This window comes from Rutilus rutilus (genome assembly GCF_951802725.1).
Source record: "Rutilus rutilus genome assembly, chromosome: 17".
In the NCBI taxonomy this organism is placed as follows: Eukaryota; Metazoa; Chordata; class Actinopteri; order Cypriniformes; family Leuciscidae; genus Rutilus; species Rutilus rutilus.
The window spans coordinates 21,909,584-21,933,870 of NC_140230.1; the positions used below are offsets into that span (position 1 = coordinate 21,909,584).

At 39.0% G+C, this 24,287-nt stretch overlaps 2 protein-coding genes across 4 annotated transcripts; one reads left to right on the forward strand and one right to left on the reverse strand.

Moving 5' to 3' along the window:
- Positions 1-446: 446 nt before the first annotated feature.
- On the forward strand, positions 447-6,569 carry glipr2l (GLI pathogenesis-related 2, like). The gene is made up of 5 exons (XM_084385746.1): positions 447-790; positions 2,235-2,343; positions 2,489-2,592; positions 2,935-3,012; positions 5,679-6,569. The coding sequence occupies exons 1-5, from the start codon at positions 778-780 to the stop codon at positions 5,837-5,839; spliced, it is 465 nt and encodes a 154-aa protein (XP_084241872.1). The 5' UTR covers positions 447-777; the 3' UTR covers positions 5,840-6,569.
- nacad (NAC alpha domain containing) lies at positions 6,483-24,189 on the reverse strand. Of its 3 annotated transcripts, none has more exons than XM_084385741.1 (11): positions 24,162-24,189; positions 24,028-24,086; positions 20,850-20,964; positions 9,116-13,915; positions 8,770-9,021; positions 8,577-8,665; positions 7,907-7,978; positions 7,654-7,800; positions 7,358-7,489; positions 7,034-7,156; positions 6,483-6,758 (listed from the first exon to the last, which is right to left on the reverse strand). In XM_084385741.1, the coding sequence occupies exons 3-11, from the start codon at positions 20,932-20,934 to the stop codon at positions 6,744-6,746; spliced, it is 5,715 nt and encodes a 1,904-aa protein (XP_084241867.1). In that variant the 5' UTR covers positions 20,935-20,964; positions 24,028-24,086; positions 24,162-24,189; the 3' UTR covers positions 6,483-6,743. The 3 variants fall into 3 exon arrangements, with proteins under 3 accessions (XP_084241867.1, XP_084241869.1, XP_084241868.1); XM_084385742.1 differs by having other exon boundaries at positions 6,645-6,758; positions 8,577-8,662; XM_084385743.1 differs by lacking the exon at positions 24,162-24,189 and having other exon boundaries at positions 24,028-24,118.
- Between the last annotated feature and the right edge of the window lie 98 nt (positions 24,190-24,287).

Genomic DNA, 24,287 nt, shown 5'->3' on the forward strand with positions numbered 1-24,287 from the left:
ATGATTTATTAACAGACTTTGGCCTGGTTTCACAGACTAGGTCTTAGTTTAATTAGGACATTTAAGTAGCTTTAATAAACATGCCACACTGTGCAAGTTGCTTTCAGTTAAAAGAGCTCAAACTTGCAGTTTAGTCTGGGACTCTGTGAAACTGGGCATTTGTCCACTATCACACTTCACCAGTTAAAAAATAGGAGCTGAACTTACATTTTTTATTTCAGATAATAATCTATCACTCTTTCACCTAAGGATTGTTTTTTAATATAACATCTTGTGCAGCACTTGCATGCTCTTGGTTTGTATGTGGTTTAACCATAGACTGTATAAACAGGGTTTAACTCAAGTGTGTGTTCTTTCTTGGGCTTGGTTTCAGCTCAGTGCTTCCAGCTGAAAGCAGCAACGGCAACACCATATAAGGCCACTTGGCTCATACAGATGATGTCATCACCACAGTCCTGAGTGGAGAATCTCCCTTGCCATGCACACAGTGTGAGAGATAGAAAGGGAAGGAGGTGTGGTGAAGAGGAAAGAGAAAGAAAAGAAGATACATTCACAGAGAATGATATAAAGAAGTGAACTGAAGCTTGTTTGTAACCTGTTTACGTGCTGTTTCAGGGCTTCCAGAGCATGAAGAATTAGAATTAGAAAAAAAAAAAAAAAAAACACAGGAGAGAAAGAGGCAGATATAGAAACGAGTGGGGAAAAAGAGTGAAGTATTGTAACAGCTGGCAGGAACTGTGACAGTGAGGGAGCTTCGCTTAGAGGAGTCTTCTTACCATGGGGAAGTCAGGTAAATGCACAATTCACTTCTAAATTCATGTCTCGCTTTAGCATCTGTGATGTTGTCAAATACATCGTTTCTTTAGTCTCTGTTACTGCCATCCTCTGCTCTTGAATAATGTTTTGTCAGCACAGGTTGAGTATATGCCAGGTTTATCACACTGAGTGTGTGTATGTGTGTGTGCTGGGGATTGTTAGCTACTCAATCCTTGCTTTGTTTGAGCAATTGCATCATGTAGCTGGATTTATGCCTCTGCAATAAGTGGCAAGCACAATTGTTTGGCAACATTTGTCCAGACTAAAAGTTGTTGCGAATAGAGCGTAGTTTTTTACATCATTTAAAGCATTATCTGAATGTTCAGTCACTTTATTAAAACTACATTTATTTGATAAAAGTTCTAAAATATATTCTATATACATTTTTTGTTTGTTTAAAACAATTAAAGTTATTTAAAACATTTCAATTTCTTAAATTGTTAGCAGTAAAGCAATACATTTTTAAATCAAAAATAGACTAAAATGAAACCCTTTAACATTTTATTCTTATAGTGAAATATTACTTATAGAACAGTAAAATCAGACACATATAATTAGACTTTATTTTTGCAACTCAGAAAGACCAAAGACATGTGGATATAACTTGGTGATTTGTGAAAAATAATAGAGGATACGAGCATTAACAGGCTACAAAGTTAATCATAGCTTATTTTTCCTTCTATTCCAACTTTTCACCCTGAAGGACCAAAAATCAAACCCGATTTAGGGCTATGGGCTGAAAGTAAATGTTGCATTATATCCAATGTTATATTAAAATGTACATAAAAAAAATAAAAAAATAAAAATCAATGCAAAAATAAAACAAAATTATCTTTTGTTAAATCAGAACTTTGTTAAAACATATCAAAACTGAAGATATGCTTCAGTGGCGTGTTTTTCCCTCCACTCTTTCGATATGGCATGGCGGGCCAAATCAAGTCAAGTCACCTTTATTTATATAGCGATTTTTACAATACAGATTGTTTCAAAGCAGCTTTACAGTGATAACAGGAAAATAATGCAAAAAAGTTTGTTTCTGCTGTACAGCAGATCTAGAAGAAAATAGCGTCATAGTCCAGTTTAGTGATGGTTAATTTTTGTAGTAAAAAAAGTTATTAATTTAGTTAATTTATATATAGCCGCTCTTGAGAAAACAGTGATGTCATCGTCCAGCTCAGTTCAGTTCTCATATAATGGTGTCAATGCAGGCAGATCAGTAATGTTGAATATGAAATGTCCCCAACTAAGCAAGCCAAAGGCGACAGTGGGCACTTACTTCATGGGAAGTAGTTTGGGCATCTCAGTTCTATAGTCAAGTTAGTACTAGCTTTGAGTAATATATAATTTAGGCTGTATCTGTTGAGTTTTAGCAAAGACTAAATAGTTGCCCTGCTTTCCATTTTCATTTCATTTTGCAGCCTCCAAGCTTTTTTGTGAGGAGGTGCTGAAGACTCATAATGATTACAGGAAGAAACATCAAGCCCCACCTTTAAAACTCAGTAGTAAACTGAGCCGTGATGCAGCAAGGTGAGGTATTTTCTCCCATATGCTTGCTCTGCTCTTTGATATTCATTTCTTGTCTTCTAAATCCACCCGTTTCTTTTCTTTGACATTACTTTCATCTTTACTACAGTTTAATGCCCTTCAATTCAGCTGAATGCATTTCTTGCAGATATGCTGAGAGCCTTGCTAGCACCAGGATTCTGAAGCACAGTGCTGAGTCTAGTAGAGGAAACTGTGGAGAAAATTTAGCATGGGCATCTTATGATCAAACAGGTACAAATCCTTGTCTTCTGCCTCAAACTGTCCATCTGACACATATTTACATAGATAAAATAGCACGGATGGATAGTGCTCTCCTTTTCTCAACAGCTGGAACTCATTATGAATTGACTACCTCCCTGTTCAGTCTAAAGTTGATTACTAAGTGGGATGGAATGTCTGGCCAGTCTGGGGTGATTTGTAAAGTGTCACTAAATGTATAGTGGGTCATATGAAGTTTAGCTTCAAGTTGTTTCTTGAAATAAATTTTACTTGAAATTCATCGTAACTGAATTTTTGGGCCCTGTCTGTTTCACATTATAATCTCTGTGTATGTATGTGTGCATGTGCTGACAGGTAAAGATGTGTCTGATCGCTGGTATAATGAAGTGAACCAGTACAACTTCAACCAGCCAGGATTCTCTTCTGCAACTGGTAAGAGTATTTACAGCACTGCTGCTCTTGGAGATCAACCTACCTGCAAAGTTTAGTTCTGATTTTGATCAAACACACCTAAACCAACAACTTAATTTTTTTCTGTGTAGTCATAGAACTTTGCACTTTATTCACTCCCATTCCATGCATCCTGAGCAGCTGAAAACTGCCTAAAACCCCTCTAAAATGACCAGAAACTGCAACAACTAAGACAAGAAAACCAGCTTTGGTTGGTTTAAGATGTTCTTTTTCGTAGGGAAAGAATGTAAATGCCATTTATTGACCTCTTGGCTCAGTACACAGAAATACAAAATTTTAATCTAAATGGTTTGCAGTGTTGCAGGAAAGTGGAGTGGATTGCGTGATATCTCTGCGCCCAAGTAGCAGTGCTTCACCGGTGCTTCACCCCAATATAGTCCCAAGTCAATATCTGCCTAGGAAATCGCCTGGTCTTAATCTGCATTGCTATTTGTACTCGTTGTGAAAACGCAGGCCACAAGAAGTAATGAGTTTTTTTAATTTATTTATCACTTTTACTCACAACATGCTAGCTGGCAACAAAGGATTCCATTCATTATGCTAAGCTAAGCTAGTGGCGGCGCTGCCAAACTAAAACAATGCATGCACCGAGACAAAAATGCTTTTGCCCACCTATCTAAATGCAGGAAAGACGGTGAATAAGCCCTATTTCAAAAAACGGTGGAGTGTTCCTTTAAACGCTGGAGAAGGTGAAGAGGTGAACTAAAATCAGGCCCTGCCCTCTATTTTTTTCTGTTTCAATATTACATTTCCACTCTGAAATAAGTCACATAGGTCCAGTTCAGGAGGACTTTAACATTTCAAATGTATTATTTATTTAAAACAGAATCACTAGGGCATGACATCATATCCTGCTGCTCATATTTGTTGTAGTGTCCAAAGTAATTTTACATTAAACTAAACTTTGCATGAATGTTGATTTCCATTAAAAGGATTGAGCACCCTTGGTTTATTGCAACCAAATACAATACAAACACATACAGCAGATAAGTTTGGCCCAGTCAGTGTAATACTATATTCTGGAATATTTTCCTTTTAATTTATTTTAAGTCCTCATATGTGACTCATCCTTTAGGAATGAAGCTTTATAAAGCCCTCCCAGGCACAGGAAATTCCCCATAAAATTCAGTTATGAAAAGTATCTTAATAGTGCAATGTCTCGCTTGCAGATGTTAACTCACCCCCTCAGTTTTTATTCACCTTCCCTGTCATCAGCTTCAACCAGCAGGAAATACTGGTTATACTACTCACCGCCTCAAGAGGGCAGAACATATTTGAAAGATTCCCAATTTTACAGTAGTTGATGCAAAATCCTCGGGGCCCAGTCGTTCAAAAGTAATCTGATCAGATTTCAGCTATCGGATTGGATCAAATCTTGAAAATTATGTGTAAAAAAAAATGAAAAGGATTCTGAAATCAGATTAGATCACAAAATCCAATCTTGGTTTTGATCTAGATCAAATCATCAGTTTGTGTTGTCTTACTTTTTTAGTAAGATTGGGATACCTTTTAATACAAAAATCTGGATTTCACAGACAAAAATGTATTAACTTTAAAACTGGTAAATCAATTTTATTTTGATCTTAATTAGTTAACCTGTTAAAGTAATAAATTGGAAGTAGGCATTAGGCTACCTATTCAGTACAGTAAAATAAAATAATCCCCCAAACTGCTGTAAATATCAAACAAAAATATATTTAATTTAAAGCGTTTTTTTTTTTTTTTTCTAATCACTGTTTGTAAACTACATTGGCACAATCATAAGAGATGAAACAGTCAAAAGTTATTTGCAAACGATAGTTTCTCGGGAGAACGTTCCATGACCATGTCACTAGTAAACCAGATTTGGTAATTGAAAAAGTTTTTATCTGGATCAGGCTGATCCAATTCAATTTTGCTTTGAAAAACCGGCACAAAAGTAAGATGGATTACCTGATCCTGGATAGCAAAACATGGGATTTCCAAATCCAGATAATTCTGATCCAGATTAAACTTTTTGAACAACTGGGCCCTGAAGTGACTATATAGATAGTGGATAACATCTGTGTTGATCAGTGTTGCCAAGTCTGCAGTTTTCCCGCAGAATTGGGATACTTTTCCACAGGTCGTTTTTGTAGTCCGCTGGTTGAAGCAACCCCCACCCAGAATTATTTTTTTTTTACCGGGGGACACAACCTCCCAGCCTGGAATACGATTGGGCTAGTTTTGATTAGCAAATGGGTGGGTTTTGTTGTGCAGACCTGGCAACCCTGGTGCTGACTCTAAATCTGTAAATATGTGGTTGGGAATCTAGGAACGGGTGTTCCTGTAGCTGAGTTGGTTGAGTATGGTGCTGTCAAATCCAAAACCATGGGTTTGATTCTCAGGGAAAACAAAGTGATGTAATCACCAGTAATTAGCTTTGAATAAGCATCTGCCAAATGAATAAAACGTACTAGAGTCCCTCATTTCACTCAAATGTTTCCACTCTGTCTCTCAGGGTATAAATATTTAACTGAACACTAACACAACCACCACATGGTTTATGTGAGTCAAACATGCATAAACACTTTGTGACAACCTAACAGACATCCCGATCCTTGCTACAGTACACACCAATTGATGTGAGAATCATCTTTTTGTTCTAGGTCACTTCACTGCAGTAGTGTGGAAAAGCTCGAAGAAACTCGGTGTGGGTAAAGCTGTGGCCTCGGATGGTTCTACATTCGTAGTGGCACGTTATTTCCCTGCCGGCAACATTACCAATCAGGGCCACTTCCAGGCCAATGTCCTGCCCCCTAAAAGCTGATCCAAATGTAGCTGGACACAATGAGAACAAAGGTAGGGAGGGGAAAAGAAAGAGGACCGAGAACAGCTGAAATTGGAGAGACTTTCACCTGGAGGATCAAACAGCGACTGCACAGCGCAGACTTTGGTTGCCTTAGATAACAGGTCTTACTTGAATAAAGAGCATAACTTTTCTTTTTTAGTCTTTTATTAACTTGAATACGAAGAGGCTTATGTTAAACCTAAAGTGTTATAGCTAATGCTAGTTATACAGTTATGTCAAAACTATACTTTCATAGTGGTAAGGTCATTGCGGGCCACATACTTGGGTATGTGGATGTCAGCATTAGAAATTATTTGAATCAAGTGAACGCATATCTAATCAGTTTTGGTAACATTCATCCCTTTATGGTCATTCTTCAGTATTTGTTTGATTATTCTTACGTGTTTGTATATTAATATGAATTAAAATCGAAAGTGTTATCAGATGTCATTGAGCAAATTGTACAAATTGTGTAAACATGCACTAAGAATTACAACTTTGGGGAGCTAAAACACTTCTATAATCAAGTTAGTGCCATATGCACAATTTCTGCAAGATAAGATAAATGCATATACCCCAGGGGAAAGTTCTAAAAGAAAATATTCAGGTCAGATTCAAAACATCAATTTTGAGGACATAAGCTTTTATTTCTACATTCCTCTGATCTACCATCTGTACCATTAAGGCAATATTAAAAGTGTGTATGTTCAAAATGTATGGCTATACATTTTTGTCTGTAAGGTGCATTTATGTGATTTGTAGATAATGTTGGGAAACGAACAGCTCTGGTTGTAACAGATTTATTTCAGCAGGAGGGTGCAGTATAGCAGCATTACTTGGGAAAGAAAACACGCAAGGGTTGGGGAAGATGTCTTTTCCTTTCTTACATGGTCAGCTCCTAAGAACAAACAGAAAAGGTGAAATATCAATAGCAATCAAAGGGTGTGTTTGTGAACTATCGCTGTATTTAAAACGTGTAAACCGTATCACTGATTTAATAAGAGACTAAATTATGTCTTCACAGTTAAAAATGCCAAAAGGAGGGTTCAGGATGGTTTAATTTAGGCACAAAAGAAGTTCATGGGAGGTCCAAACTGGAGGAAATCTAGTGTAAATTAAGTATAACACTAGATATACAAATGCTGAATGTTTAATACAAAAGCAATCGCTTACCATAATGGCATTGACAATGTCATTCTTGTTGTGGCGCAGTGCACGGACTGCTTTAGCTCGAGATACATTGGCCTGTGCCATCACCAGCTCGATATCTCTCTGCTCCAGCCCACCTTCATCCAGCTTACAAACAGAAAGAGAATGTTGTTCACCTTAATTCATTCAAGCATACAGGTTCACCCAAAAAAAAATAATTCTGTCATTATTTACTTCTGATATTATTTCATCCATAGAGGAGAGAAACTCATAAAGGTTTGAAATGAATGAAGGTGAGTAAATAATGACAAAATGTTTCCTTTCATGGAGGAAAGGAAGGATTCATACCTCCTCTTCTTCCTCACTCTCTTCTTTTATGGTCAGGCTTGGAGTGATGTCTGATGGCAAAGGTGAGGGGTCAAGAGGAACCTTAAATTTCTCTGCCGCAGCCTTGTGTACCTGCTGTGAGAGGTCCTCGATCTTACAAAGAGAAGAAGAGACAGACCGGAAGCCCAGATTAATGAACACAGATCAAGATATAAATATTTAAACATTCATTTTGCAAGGAATTCTGTAGGAATTTGTAGCCAGCTTTTTATTGCATTGTTGTTGTTTTTTGTTTTTTTTTATGAGAGAAGACCAACCTTGGCCTCTCCAAAGACTATGTAAATATCTGAGGCAGGGCTTTTGAACACATCTGGACGTGTAATAACAAAGAGAATGTTCTTGGACTTCCGAATAGTGATGCGTGTCACTCCGTGAATCTGTTTCAGCCCAAGCTTTGACATCGCCTTGTTATAACAACCACATGGAGAAAAAGAGTATGTCAGAGATTTTGTGCACAATACAATGAGTCTTAAAGTTGCATGAAATGTGCTTGTAGATGTGCAGTCCCACCTTTCGTGCTTTTTTCTCACTTCGACTCTGCTTGGCTCTGCTGACAGACTCATCGGCAGGAGAGTGTGATAACTATAAGAGAAAAAATGAAAATATGAAGTATAAAGAGAGCATGGTAGGTCCTAACATTGTTCATACAGTACACTCAACTAGATAGAAACCCTGAATAAAATGCTGCATAATTTTTCTTTGCAATGACACATACAAGAACATCTTTGCTGTTCCTCCGGCTTATGCTCTGTGCAAAAGTGATCTTTGCTGCTTGTTAAATTGAATTCAAACGAGCTAGTGGAACTTAAATGAAGTGTTATTTTATAAGTTTTGAAATCAAGATAACAAAAAAGTTTTTTTTATATTGGGAAAAGTGGAGCTACTGCTTTGGTTGAGAACAAGTAGATAAAGTATGCAATGCATGTTGCTTTACTCAAAAAGCAAATTACAGTACAATCATTTTTCGTTACATTACAGATGGTTAAAACTAATAAAAATGAGTATGCTAACATGCGCTTCTCCTATTTTAGCTAATTGTTGACTAAGATACTCAGCTGGGATAGTTTGAAGTGTAATTTTATTGAGTTGAAAGAAGTTAAGCCAAATAATTTTTTTTGGTGTGTGGGTTACATCTGTACTGCAGTTTAAGATGGTGGTGGGTCATTAGACTACAGTTCACCTGTGGATTTGAGGTTCTCTGCAATGTCCCACTGGGTTCCTCAAGCTCAGGCACTGAACCATCACTGTCTGTTTCATTACCTGAACCTACTAAAAGACAGAAAAAATTAAACACTAATTAATTTTACTAGAAGCCATAAAGATACTTGAGAGAGATGCTAATGCCTTATGGCTAAAACAGATGATGCACATACTGTTGTTTTTGAAGGGGTGATCCACATCCTCTGGGCCTTTTGATCTGTAGCTATTTGGGTATATAACTTGCTCTATACTCTGTCGCTCAGCTTGGTTGTGCCGAGTTTTTACCAAGGAGTCTGGTCTTGGACTGATGCAGGTTAGGGTCTCTCTTTCATCTGACTGATTCAGTGTTCTTTGGGCAGGGGTACTGTCATTCTTTCCAATGGATGTTGTGGGCTGGCACTGTTCTGTTTGGTGTCCCATACATACTAAAGACAAACACATGACATGCATATAGTTAAATACTAGGAATTCCTAGGATGAAAAAAAAAAAAAACCCTAAAGAAACAAGAAAAAGTTTACCTGGAGGGTTCTCACGTCTGCATGGTTTTGCTGTCATGGCTGTTCTCTGACTTTCATGATGGCACGCGTCTTGAATAAGAAGCAAAGTCTGTGTTTGTTCCACAGATTCCCATGCTGCTAATTCCATATTGCATATTCCAGTGGTTGGAAGGGGACTTTCAGAGTCAGGCTGGCTGGGTTTGTTGTCTGGAGCTGGTTGAATATGTGAGAAGATAGCAGATGTTTGGGAAATGTTATGGACAGGCTGTGACTCCTGAATGGGGGTAGAGAGATCCTCCTCCTGGATAACTGTGTATGAACATGTGGGAGAGACCCTGTCTTGTTCTGAGCTGTCCACCCTGAGGGATGAATTGCCCCTTACGTGATTGTCATTGATGTCTCTTGTGCTTTCTGTCAAACTTACACTGCTCAAAGAACTGTCTGAAAGTTCTTTCTGCCCATCTGGCCTTGTAAGGTCTGTCGTCTGAGTTACAACCACTGGCTCTGTATGAACAGACTCATTTGGATCAATACAGCTAGGGTCAGGAGAGTTAAAAATGGACTGTTCTGCTGTTTGAACAGATTCAGTGTTCTCTGCTTTAGATACATCCTCTTTATGCTGGGTTTCACCAAATTCCTCTCTCATTGAATATATATCAAAGCTTGCCGCTTGATTACCTGTAGTCTCCATTTCCTTTCCTTGGCACTGGATCTTTTTATTATCCATTGAGGCTAAAACAGAAATGCTGGTTTTAAGGGGATCAATTACCTTTGGTTTTGTGGCATGCCCTGAATTAGCATTCTGTGCTGTTTTTAGTGTTGGCTCATCACTCTCAGCTTGAGAAAGTCCTGATTTATCTGAATCACCATCATACTTTTTGTTCTGTTCCAGAAATGAAAGGGTCTCTGTAAAATCTTGTGCCTCTCTCTTTTGACATGTTTTTGTTCCTTTTTCTGTTCTCTCAAGTGAGTCAACTTTCTCTCTCTCCTGATCCTGAGGGCCAGTTGTAGTCTCTTGTTCAAGTTGTTGTCTGTCAGTGCGTTTAGGTTCATCTTTTACAGTTTCACTTTTGATGTTTGCTCTCAATTGAAATACTTTCTCAACCATAACCTCAATTGAAGCCCCATCATTGGAATTTGCTGTTCCTTTATGTGAGATGGAACTCTGTTGGAGAACTGATGCTTCTGAGGAGTCAACAGTCTTTATATCAGTTGGTTTCTTTCTAAATGTGAAGGTGCCAAACGATCCCCCTTGCAAATTGAATGCAAGCTTGTTTTGCGAGTCAGTGTTTGTTTGGGTAATTTGTTGAGAATTTGAATGACCCTGGTTTGAAACTAGGCCAAGATTATCTGATTGGTTGGAAAGGTGTGTTTTTGAAGATCCACAGAGATCAGTGTGTTCATGGGAAATGGTTGATGATAATGTGACATTATCATGTTCTTGACAAGATTCCAGATCCTGAGGCTGTTCAGAAGTTATTTCAGCACGTTCCCTCCTTACTGTGTCTGAAGAGAAATCCTCTGGAATGTTGAAGTCTGTATTTGGAGTTTGATCTTTCACATCTTTCCCATCATCTGAAAGCATATTCAATGCAAGTTCTGATGGACCACTCAAAATTAGGGGTATGCAAGTTTTTTCTGGATCATTCCACGATGACACCAGACCCTTATCAGAACTGCAGTGTATGAGTGGATTGCTCTCTGGATTTTGAAGGTTATTTGCATCATCCTCACCCCCTCCTGCCTCTGAAAGATCTTGAATCGATCTCCAGCTGGCAATGTTTGACTCAACCACACCAACATCAATGTCAGTCATCTTCTCTTGGAGGTCACAATATCGGTTGTTGTCCTCATCGTCACCCATGATGTCTTCTCCAGCGGCAATGTTATGAGCCACAGACAAACCCTTACTGTGCACTGATCTAGCCATCTCACACATGAGCAGGTTTTCAGCCTCAAAGTCACAGCATTCACCTAAAGACAAGGGATCCCTTGATGTCCAACTCTCAGAGGAAAGTTCCCTTTCTGTAATGCTGCTCTCAGAGTTCTCTTTCTTTGGTGAAATTACAAGTCTGCTGTATGTGGAGCAGGACATATTTTGAGAGCTATGGTTTACATCATCATTGCTAGGTTGATTCTCTGTCAGATTATCTTGATTCATGGAACCTTCAAATGGTAAAACATCAGCTGAAGTTAAGTTATCTGGTACCTCACACAGTTCAGGATAGGCACAAACTGGAATGTTTGTGGGGCTGCATTCATCCAGGTATGTTAATTGGGGGACTCCCTTATTTAGGTCATTGGTTGCAGTTTCAGCTAGCTGCAATGATGTGTCAATCAACTCCAAGCTATTTCCATTTTTATGATCCAGTTCCTGGCTATCACCTACGTTAGTCTCGTAGCACATGTCAGCAGCTGCAGCAGCTGCAGCACCTGCCCCACAGGATTCATTTGTACTATAATTTTGCTTTACATTGTCTTGATCAACAGATGATGTTGGATTATCTGTGGGGATCTGCTGTCCTGTCTCTGATGTTAACATGACTGTTGAAGGATCTGTACTCAATTTGCCTTGCTCATCCATTGTTTTGATCTGTACAGTCAATCCTTTTGAAAGCTCACCCTTCAACAACTTTTTTTCTGAAATTTGTTGTACAATTACACTTTCATCATGAACATTACAGTCTGGCAGATTCTCTTGCAATTCTACATGTAGAAGCTCAGATGATTCGGAGGATATCTCCATTTCGCTCTCACTGCCAGAGGATTCAGGTTTTGCATGGCTTACTGACTGCACAGGTTCATCTGGCCCAGGGAACTGTTGGGAGAGTTCAGCATGCTTCTCTGTGCAGTACAGATGGTCATCTTCATCCCCGTTATAAGATGTGGAATCAATTGACTCCTCAGTGTCATCTGGATAAGCAAAGGACTCATCTACACCCTCGTTTATTGAGTTCTCTGAAAGGGAATTTAGAAAAGATGCAGAGGTGTCATCTTCATTTGGGTCTTCCACTCCTCTTTCACCCCTTGAAGGTGCCTCTTTCTGCTCAGCATCATCGACATTATTCACATCTTCATTGTCACACTCATCTTCATCATCCTCATCATCATACTCATCTACATCGGCTTCCTCCTCTCCAGCAGCATATGCATCCACGTCATTTCCCTGCTCATCATCTGTGGGGAACAGGGTTATTTCCATGGAATCTGCCTGGAATATCAGGCTTCCATGGAAAGGCAACATAGAAGCAGGAATCATTGCATCACTCTCAGGCCCATCCTCCCTAGAGTAGCCATGGAACAGAGGGGCAGAGGATCCTATCTCAAGATATACACTATTACTGTCTACGTCTACAGTCTCTGGAGAGTGGGTGACAGGGGTTTTGTTTTCTGCATCAAGTGCAGAAGTTGCATTATCCTCTGGTGTTAGATGGGGATCCAGGCTCATAGATGGCTCCGAGAAACAGGCATTGAAATTCATTTCAAGACTGTAATGTGGATCATTAAAGCCTTGAGTTGCATCAGGGGCTCTCTGGAAATCTCTAGGCCTCAGAGAGCCCTCTGGCATCCCTGTGTCCTGTTGGTAGTCTGTGTTTCTCTTGCTGCTGCTGCTGCTGCTCTCTTGTATAGAAACATGTTCTGTCACCCAATGAGGTCTACATGTGTCTCTTGTTAGTATATCCACCTCACAGGCCACATCTTCCAGCAACTCTGGCATATCAGGTTTATCCAGGCATACATCTCTCTCGTTACCAGTTCGCTCATCTCCAAGCTCATCGCCTATCTCTGAGAGGGACCCAACGTAGCAAGCAGGAGCTTCTTGCAACTCTGTCTCAGCTGTTAAGTTTGGGGAGCAGGAGTGGGAGGTGCTGGAGGTGTACGAGGTCCAGCTGCCTCCCTCAGCAGTCATGTAGGAGCCAGAGGGAGAGGTAGGAGGGGAGCACAGATCAGACTCATCAGTTGGAGAGCCCGGACTCTGGCTCGGGCTCCCTGGGCGCCATTGTTGCTTGAGATGTGAGCAGTAAGCCATCTTAATGGGGGTGGAAGGGGCTGTATAGTAGCGATCAGGATCCAGTCCTGGAAGGACACCAATGCGTTGTGGGTCAACAACATAGGGAGGCTCGGAAAATGACAAGGAAGGCACTTCACCCTGAGATAAAGACAATGGCTCTCCCTCATTGTCTGGGAAAAGAGTACTGCTGTCTGTCAATTCGGCATCTCTCACTTTGGACTCTAGGAGTTGACTTTCAAGTGTCTGACCTATGGTTTTCTCCTGTTCTGGGACTGAAGTGAAACCCTTACCCTGATCTACAATAGAACTCACCTGACCAGTGTCTAGTTTTGCTTTTTCATCCAGCCCGATATGACCTTTCTTGGAGGGTTCTGAGGGCTGGTGTCCTGAACTAGACATTTCTTGACCTATCTGTTTTCCTAGCAGCATTCCACTCTGTGTCTCCATGTTTCTAAGCAAAGCCTCTTGCCCCATTACCACCCTTGAGTCCATGGTCTCGGGCTCTTGAAAGTCACTTTCTATTTCTGATCCAGTTAGGACTTTGATCCGTTCCATTTTCATAGGACCTCGTCTACAGCCTCCTCTCCCAAACCGCCCCATTGGTCGGCCGAAAGTTCCAGGATGCCCTTCTAATTCAAAGCTTGCACCCTCAGGCTGTGGGCGAGGAGAAGTGGTTGGTTTGGCCATTACCAGACGGGGTCCAAAAGGAGTACATAGTGGGGAGAGTTTTGGAGGGCTGCTGGGAGAAGGACTGGAGGCACTGTCTGTTGGAGTTGAGGCTGAAGAGCTGGATGTTTGACCAGAGAGATCTAAGATTGGATGAAAAATAATTATTACATTTAGCTGCATATATGAAACCATGCATAGATTTATTGAATTTGACATTTCTGCATGGATCTATTCTAATATCTAAAATATTTACACCGTTTACAGCAAACAGAAACATTTAGATAATTTGAGCAAATCTTTCTTTGAAAATGCCTAATAAAATCACTTCAAACTGGACACATCCAACTGATTTTATGATTCTCTATGTTGCCCCAAACATGAATCCTCTCTTAGTAGTCCCACTTAAATGTCACTATATGAAATATTCAATACAGTATTGCAAAAGGTCATCTGAACTGCAGCTATAAAGTGTTTTAAAGTGGACTGTATGCAATAAATCCAGCAAAACAAATGAATTCCAGTTTTCTAAGGTATGACAACTAGCAGCTCTATCCAAAAGTAGTGTAATATAGGGTGGGATAACAGTACAGGCCAAAAAATACTTAAGTTGTGATGGATATCCATTTGGCAGTGCTTGAAGTGGGCTGGTACACACCAGTACGCAGTACCGGCACATCTGTATTTTAACCTGTAGTGTTCCCTCACTTTTTCTTGCATACCAGAACTTCTCGCATGTTGCCGGTTCTCTGGCAAGCCACACCAAAATATTGAATCAGGCTATTAATGAATTGTATACATTGCATGTTCTGAGCTTTTATAAGCTGTATGAACTAAACAGATCAATTATCTGCGCAATATGACTGTAACTGTGACTGAAGCCCAATTGTTTAATTTTGCACGCGAATCACTGTAGGCACGTTCACCAGCGTACTCCAAAAGTGTGATAAGATTTGCACAAGCCGTTCATATCGCGACACTGATAATAAATGTGCAACCCATTCCAATTCTATTGAGAATGTAAAACGCTACAGAGAAAGTTGAACATGATCTAAAAACAGCCACTAAAAAGACTGACGAAAACATCAGCCTGCACCAACTTAAATTAGAAAGCTTTTTAAACTACTCATGACCTACTTTACTAGAATTGATCACATTCTATTGTATTTATTGTGCTAAATTTTGACTTAACTTGTAGAATTCAGGCTATAATGGCTAGATAATCTGTAAGGGAAATAGATTTTTCACTAAAGATATACAACTGTGGTATGTTGTAACTATAGTTTCTAACTGTGTAGGTTGCTATTTTTCGTAAACATCCCATAGATAAAAGAAAAGTTAACATTGCCCTAAGCATGGTAATAAGGAGCCATCAATGGCCTTAAAAGTTAAAAGAGCTTTAAAGTATGGACCTTCTTGAATTATTGACTAAACAATTGGTTTTCCCCGTGTGTAAAATGTTTTCTGCTAATGATGACAGATATTAGGAAAAACCTGGCTTTCCAAGAGATGACAGGAAATTAACATGTTCAGTATAAGAAAATGTTAAGTAAAGATAGTTTGTCTTCCCATAGTACATTGTAAACAAATGATTGGTTCACCCCTTTGATGAGTAACGACACTATTTTTTCCACTTCAAGCACTGCCATTTGGTATCAGTGTTTCTACATATGCTTTTCCACTAAGATTGATCAAACTTAAAGATATCATGAACTGTCTATAATATAAACTATTTTACTTCTATTCAGGACATTGAGGGTTTTTGGTGGGGGTGTGAAGAGGCCTGAATTGTCAGCTCCGTGGGGAGCATTTTAATGTCCGTGGAGTAATTGGACGTCTTTGGGAAACAAGGCTCTTTTTTGCCTGCATGGTAAACTCAGAGTGACAGCATGGATTTCAAAAAGAGCTAAATAAGCAGCGGTGTCAGCAGAAATCTCTTTTTCCTCTCTAGATTTCGAACATCGCTGCGATGCACACACAATGTATTTACATGAAGGATGGAAAAGTTTAAAAAGACAATTAGAATAGGAAACCCTGCTGAAAAATCCAGGCTGGTTTATACTGACTGGTGGACCAGCATAATCATACTGTTCTCAAGTAAAACTCAGTTTGTGTAGTTGGTCCACCAGCACTTTCGCTTCCCATGATGGGGACCAGCAACCAGCATCCCATACTAGTCCCAACATGCAAAACATACCGTATGCTGGTGACCAGCAATGCTGGATTTTTTAACAAGGAAGTATAAGTGTGAGTACATGTACTAAAGATATTTTTAAACAATTATCCTCAATTAATTATCTAACACTTTGTTAAAGAGCATGGGAATGTCAGCTTTCATAGCTGCAACAGGCTGTGATAGTCATGTTGCTCATTACACTCAACCAATGCATGATATTCATTGCATTTTATTTGTATGTGTTGAATTTTTCTAACAGGATTACCACAGAGTCGTTCCTGTCTTCACCCACTGCACTTATCTGACAGGTTTGTCGGTAGAAAAATGGAGCCGTTATTAGCTCCATTATTATTATTTCCTCCTTCTCTCTTTAATCTCCTAAATTCTCCCAGCATTACAATAACCTTACAACAGACTAAATGTGGATTATCACCAAAACCTTTCCTTTCTCATTTGGCCATTGTCTTTTTTGCCCTTCTCATGACGCGTCTCACTCTCTTCACTCCTCTCTCTCTGTATCACCATCTTACTTACCCTCCCACTCATCTCTCCTTCTGTGTCCTAAAAACATCACCACAGGCCAGATCCATCTTATTGGGCCATAATAATGTATATCATTGTGTATACACATCACTTAAACCATTTGAGCTAAATCGCACATTTATGTGCATACTTAACAGTATGTTTGTGTGAGACTATAGGCTAATTGTTCTGCTTAGTCACGATTCAAAAAGATAACGTCATGCCTTGTGTTTTCTGCACAAGGCAGCACTGTTTAGGAGCTGTATGCAAAGCGGCCATTGTGTGTGTGTGTGTGTGTGTGTGCGTCTGTGTGTGTGTGTGTGTTCACAAGTGAGAGGGGCCTTTGTTGCCTCAAAACGTCATTTGCACAGCAAAATCATTTATGGGCAGTGCTTAATTTGTAAATTAATAATTTCCGGATACAAAACAACAATTTAAAGGTGCTGTTACCGACACTGACCTTTCAACTTCAGTTTTTCCGGAACATACAATGACATGTATACATGGCACAAGTATAATAACATCATTCACAAGTTTCTGCATGGCCCTACACCCTAGTGTATTATTCTGTCACGTATTTGGTTTACATTGAGACCAAATATCATTCAGTTGATCAGTGATATTCTCTCACCGACAACGTTGTTGCATCTTTCATTACAGCGATTTCTGATCTAACTCCCGTTGCTTGTGTCTTCAGCTATCCTGATTGGTATTAGTTGTAAGGGTGCAGTTCCATCTTCTCTGGATCACTCGGGATCAGCTTTACTCGCAGATATGAAAAAAAAAAATGCTTGAATGTCTTTTTGACATTTTTCCGATATTAATACATTTCTAAAAAAAAAAAATAAAAAAAAATAATAATAGTCAGGTATATACACGGGTTTCTTGCATACAAACAATACCGGATGCGCGCGCATCCAGGAGGCAAAAAACCGCTATCTGTTATGCCGAGTTCTGTAAAAGAACATTGTAATTAACGTAGATTTCGCATTGTTTGTAATTTCTTGTTGACTCAAACTGCAATTTCAGAGTTGGATCTGTTTGTTTGTGTTTCATATTAATATAACATTATGTAAAACGTCCAACTGTTTACGAATCAAAATCCGGACATACTGTGATGCATGTATGAATTATGTTAAACTAAGTTAGTAATGTAATAGCCAATGTTAGCAGTGCAGCATCTATAGAGCCCGAATTTGCTTTTATATAAGTTAACCTTGTTTACGTTACTTTACGACCTGCAACATTTCATGACTGCACACATATAACGTTACTTTACTGTAAATCAAAGATTTGACGATGGATTATGTGGGAAGCCTTAGTACCTCCGACCGTGGCGATTATATCTTTCTTACTCTCAGCTTATGGTGAGATCTTGCTGGATCCCTACGCAATACATGACGATCTTTGGATTGTGGATGACAAGAAGTGGCCAGAAATTGTAAGGCCTGATAGATATAGATATAGATATATATAACTATATATATATATATATATAACTATATATATATATATATATATATATATATATATATATATATATATATATATATATATATATATATATATATATATATATATATATATATATATATATATATATATATATATATATATATAACTATATATATATATATATATATATATATATATAATTATCTTATTCAGACACCAAGTGTGTATACAAGAGAAATGATTAGAGCGTACAAATGCCTTGATGCATACAACTACGTGCTATGTGGTCATGTGCAGCTCGTCAAATACTTTGATGCCATTTTGACTTAGCGACAACACCACCACTATGCTACTAGCCTAAACCCTTTACTCCGATACGAAGACCGCGGGGCTTTTTTGCCTCCAGGTTGCGTGCGCAAGCAGTGATGACGTCGCCAAGAAATCCATGTATAGCTACACTCTCTCCAAACTTTCTGCTGCTCACTGCACACAAAATAATCAGTAAGCACAAACCAATGAGAGTGATTTTGAACTTGATTGGTTCAAGCTGATTGGTCAAAAATATATGTTGAGAGCCAATAGCAAAACATAACCTCCAAATACATCTGCAAAAAAATTGCGCTCAGTCAGTCTCACACATGTGCGCGCACTGTCATCATGTAATGCACTTGCTAATGCCGGATCATTTAAAAACAATACCGGAATGCAAAAATGACATTTTCTGAAACAGAATCCGGCTCAAATTAAGCTTTTTTTTGTTTGTTTGTTTGTTTGTTTGTGTGTATGCGTTTCCAGAGCAAGTTTTGCACACTTTGTCCTATTCCAAGTTACACCTGCTCGAGGCCCTCCTCAAATGAAACAACAGATGGAGTTATGTTTCTGTATGTGTGTCTGACCTCTTTCTTGAGTGTCCTTCACTCTCAAACCCCTGCTGTATGCAAGGTAGATGAGCAGGTGGTGCTAAAGTTGACCTCTTTGGATCCAAAATCTAAAAATCTGTGATTTTACTGGTATACATGAACTGGAATCATGGAAGTGAGTAAACATCAACATTCCAAACACAGTTTCAAAAGCCATGCTCTTACATTGTACATAATACTGCAAGTCGGGTGAGGAATATCTGATGCAAGAGGGGCATTCTATAAAATATTTCCTTTTCCATTGCTTTCAATATACGTCAAACGTTAAATTCTATTCACTGACAATTATTATTGCTGAAGAATGAGATGCATTGTTTAGATTTAAAACAAAATGGTAATGAGGCTTTATGAAGCAGTGGCTGACTGAACAATGCATTGTCCTTAGAGACAAGTGAATCTAAATGATGAAACATCCATGTTATCTTAACAATAGATCCCCCGATGGCAGATCTCTAGTGTCGGGTGCAATATGCTACCTGTCAACAAATAAGGCTTTGATAATATTTTCATAAAAACGTTGAAGTTTCAAAGTGGGTTATATGTATGGAACTGGCCTTGTTAACACACATTAACCCCAATTGTCTGACGATCTAATGTCTATCCTATCTGATTCCTTGGTATGTGCTTGTGATGTAATTGAGAGGGACTGAATAGAAGCAGGCCAAGCAAACCCGATCAACATCCACTTATCTAGCTCTTACACTGTGCCAACGCATTATTCAATTAAAAGAACATGTCTGGTACTTTCACAGTGCCTTCAAATATTAATGTGAATAAAGAGATAAATCAGAAATGGAAAGCACTTGCTTTTGTAACAAAAGTGTGTGATGCACTTTTTTTGAGCACAAAAAAGTAAATTTGAATGCTGACAATAGAAATTACACACAGAACAGCAACATCGCCTGGTAGGCCTAAAAAATGCTGTCATATTCCACACAGCTATTGAATACCACACCCTTATCACCACTAAACACAACCATTATTGTCCCATCGTGCCTCATACTGTTTTGTGATGCCCAGTTCAACACATATCTGATTTAGAGACAGAGTTGACTGAGACAACTACAGATTTTACGAGCCCGTTGTCCCAGGTCTCCTCCTTATTAGTTCAGTCATCTAAAGATAGTGCCGACAAACTGTCACACCTGAGGGTTCTCTTTTTTAGGGCAATCTTTCCACTCATTCAAACACAGGCATACACGTGCCCGTCTGTGTGCTTACTGGAAAATTCCATGCCTTTTTGCAGATTGTACTTTCTTTGCTAATTAATCGATGTTGAAGGTGATGATAGTATTCATTTAAGCATACTAACTTTGGTGCATTCACTGCACCAAGACATTTAACTTTACTGATTAGTGATAAATGTACCCAAAATGTCACCACCTACCATCATCACAAAATAGAAATTGATAAATACTGTTTATGTTAATGCTCGGTTTAATGTAGTTCAAATATACACACACATTCAGGAAAGTCAACTGTCTTCTCTGACGATGATATTTATTATTTTTCGTACATAACATATGGGTGTCATTCCCTCGACAAATAGACAAACAAATAGCATCAATATCTTATCTCAAAGTAACATGTTACATCAGATCAGTGTTATTCCATGCAGGCATGTTATGGACACCTATGCACTTGTCCTAAACAGCCTTGATTGCAACTGATGTTGGGGTCCTGAGAGTGATGCTGTGTCATGCTCTTGTAATTACAGGCAGGAAGGAGGAGTTGTGTGTGTGTGTGTGTGTGTGTGTGTGTGTGTGTGTGTGTGTGTGTGTGTGTGTGTGTGTGTGTGTTTGTGGGTGTGTGTGTGTGTGTGTGTGTACTACAACCACTTAACGCACACAATGCTCTTTTCGGACAATGCTGGATGATGTTTCTAGGTGTGGCTCACTATTCTATCAGATAAATATATTAGACACATGCTTTCAGCTGAGCATCCTTCGTGTATGTCCTTCTCTGACCCTCATGTAGCATGCAGTGAGGTGTACATTTGCTTACCTGGTCCTGGCAGCTCTGATTGTGGGTCTCCAGAGTCCAGAAGGCCCTGCGTGGGGCCGCTCCGATGCGCAGTCTCACCGGGCATATCCGTGTAGCACAGTCTCTGACGCACTGCCTAAAAAACAGGAGCCAGCAAACTGAGGACAGAGAAAACGAGTATAGGATGTTGCCTCCTCAGAGCAGAGATACAGATCCGTGTTCACTGCGTGTGCATTTATGTCAGTGTGCATGTGAGAAAGAGAGAGAGGGACTGCAGACACGCCGGTAACAGCATGGGAAATCTGAGCGTGAGCTGCAGTATTCTCTCTGATTACGAGAGCGCCCGCCCCATTCTGACTCTCTGTCGCTCTCATTACCCCTCCCTTCCTCACTGCTGTGCTGCCTCATAACCTCGCTCTCCCCCTCCCTCTCTCTCCTTCTCTCCTTTCCTCATGCTCTCCCTTCAAGCAAGTGGGTCTTGGACAATGATGTCAGCAGATTTCTGTATCTCTTGGAGGCTGCATGGGGGATAGTAATAAGCACAGCAGGCAAACAGATAGAGATGCTGTGCGCTGAAAATAAAATGTATCTAATCACGCTAGAAAAAACAACAACATTTAAACCAGCATAAGCTGGTTGGTTTTAGCTGGTTTAAGCTGGTCCTTCAGCCTGGCTAAGATGGTGTTTGGCTGATTTAAAAAAAACGACTCTAAAACCATCAAAACAGACCTGTTGGGAGACCGTTAAAACCCCCATGAACATTTTTATTAGGAATTGGAATATTGCAGTGTTTATAGTAAAATGATTCATCCGTGCACATCATTTTTTAATTAGTGTGCCCTTGTAATTTTTCATAAAAAAATATGACTGTCCCCACCACTTCGCAACAACATCACTTCTCCGACGATGTGTGCACCAACATGAGGGCGGGATAGTAATCCCTCCCCTCCAGTAACCGGTCACTCACATGAGATCACAGCAATAGCAAACCACAACCATCCAATCAATTCCCGATGAACAAAATCAAGTCCCACCCTAAATTTTTTTTTTTTTTTTTTACTTAGATATACGTCACTGTAGGGAAGAAAAGACAAAAGAGAAGATTGCAATTTCCATTTCATGGTGACTTTAAAGTCGATAGTCTTTTTTCCCTATTGTGACGTATATCCGAGTGAAACAGCTTCTCAAAAAAATAAATAAAGGAAAACAAATAATAATCATTGCAAGAGGGAATGCCTTGAATTAAAAAAATAAATAAATTGTGTGTGTGGATAAATCATTTATAATAAAAACGCAATATATGATGAAAGATAATTGTCAATTTTGATTTCATGGTGACTTTTTCCAGCAAGAAGCGGTTACATGATTGCAATACTGCAGAGAAACAATAAAATCTCATTCTCCACTTCCCTCTCTCTTTTAAGAGTGTACGACATGCAACTCGCTCCCTGCCATTATTTTTAGCATCAGGAGTTTGAAAAACGTTTGTCCCATACAGACACATATGTCTGTTTGAGTTTGACAGGTTGTTAGAGTGAGATACTGTTGTAACTACAATATATTGTGTTAGAATAGATGATGTGTTATATTGATAATGAATTCATAATTTCATAAAACAGCTTTGGAGTATCTTAAAATGACAAAAGTAAGAGGCAGTAGAAATACGCTTTTTGTGTTTTAAATCAACAAGAGATAAAACCCACATCTTAAATCACTGAAACTGAGCTTCATGGAAGTGAGAGTGAGGGATACTGCAGTAAATTTAGCTACAGAGTACAGAGCTATGTTTCCACGGCAACTGTGAGGGAGAACTCATGGATGCTTTAGAAAGGGAATCCAATATTGAGCAGACTGGCAAGACTTGGGGACTTTCCTGAGTTTCTCTTTTCTTTCTGCATCACTTTCTTTTTCAAACATCCAGACCTTTTGCTGGAATTTTAGGGAACTGGATAGCTTTCTTTATTACTGGAACAGTCAGACAATGATGATTCAATTCTCTCAATACATGCATATTAAAAGTGAAAGCGAAGAAGAAAAACAGATAAAAAAAAAAAGAAAAAAAAAAAAGGCTCTCTAACTTGAATAAATCCAGTGAAAAAAGGGTCACAGGTTTCCTTAGTAAAATTATGGATCAGTTTACTCAGAAATGCACTTTCAAAACCATTGTGTATTAATAGGGAGTTGATTCTGCCTTTACTGCTATTACAGTATCACAAAACAGTTTTGTGAAAGCCAGTCAAGTTCTTTGACACGCACCAGACTCAATAAAACATTCTAAATGGATTGAAATGGGTCCTGATTTCGAATAAATAGAATGAGATATGCATGATGAGGAAGAATAGCTACTCATCTCCTACCCTATAGCCTGCAGAGAGGTCAGTTTTCCTTCATTCTTCAAGGCTCTTCAGAGGCACCCCTGCATAATGCAATCTGACTGAACTAACCCAAGCTGGGTCAACCTGCCCTTCAAGGTAAGGAAGACAGAAGGACCAAAACAAAAAAACTTGTTTTCTCTTGCACTGATGTCACTCATTGCCTGGCCATAAAACATGCAATAAAAAAAGGTCATCGCTAGATATAAATTACATGGCCTGAGCTCATTATGCCATATCATTAAGCTACCATGAGTAATGAAGTAGCCCAAATCGAACCAGAGTTCTATTTTTTCATAATTTAATTTGGCTATCACTACTTCTCATAATATAATAAAAATAAACATTAAACTAAATTATTAAAATGAAGAATCCTAAAAATATCAAATGACACATGGCCCATTGGTACGGTGGTATTATTTCCGTTGGTAGCGTAGACAGTGTACAGTTGAAACAGAGGGACAGTTAAATCATATTAAATAACTTGCGCATGCATCAAACCTGATCCATGATTTTTGCTCCACACATGCTTAGTAGTGTCCTATTCAATTGGGAAAAATGTAAAGGACAAACGGTTCTCTAATCTGAAGATAAGTCTATTTTTAGGAGTAAGATTTTCACTTCACTACCTCCCTTCAACACTGAATATAGCTTCTTGTCCTTTTATGACCGTGAAACTGAACTTTGATGTTTGTGATTTTCTCAAATTTACATAATTCATTCCATGATTTTAAGTCTGTCCTCTAAAATTTACATAAATCATAACATGGTGCCCTTCAGTGTTATCGTGCAATTTAGGGAAAAGTGCTAGCTGAAACACACTGTACCTGCTGTAGAATCCTATTGTCTCGGTTGCTGTTAAGGCCTAGACATTTGGGAAGAACAACTGCATCGAACACCACAATTAGTAACTGAGTAAGAGTAAGCTGATTAGTGAGTATGTGAATGAGTGAGTACTTACTGAGTGAATGTTACTACAGTTCTGGCATGAAACTCTGAATGGTGCAGGCTGATAGGTCTTTAACTGATTGGTAGCAATCATGTCGTTATCTACATAGCACAGCTGATTGGTTGCTGTTGCATCAGC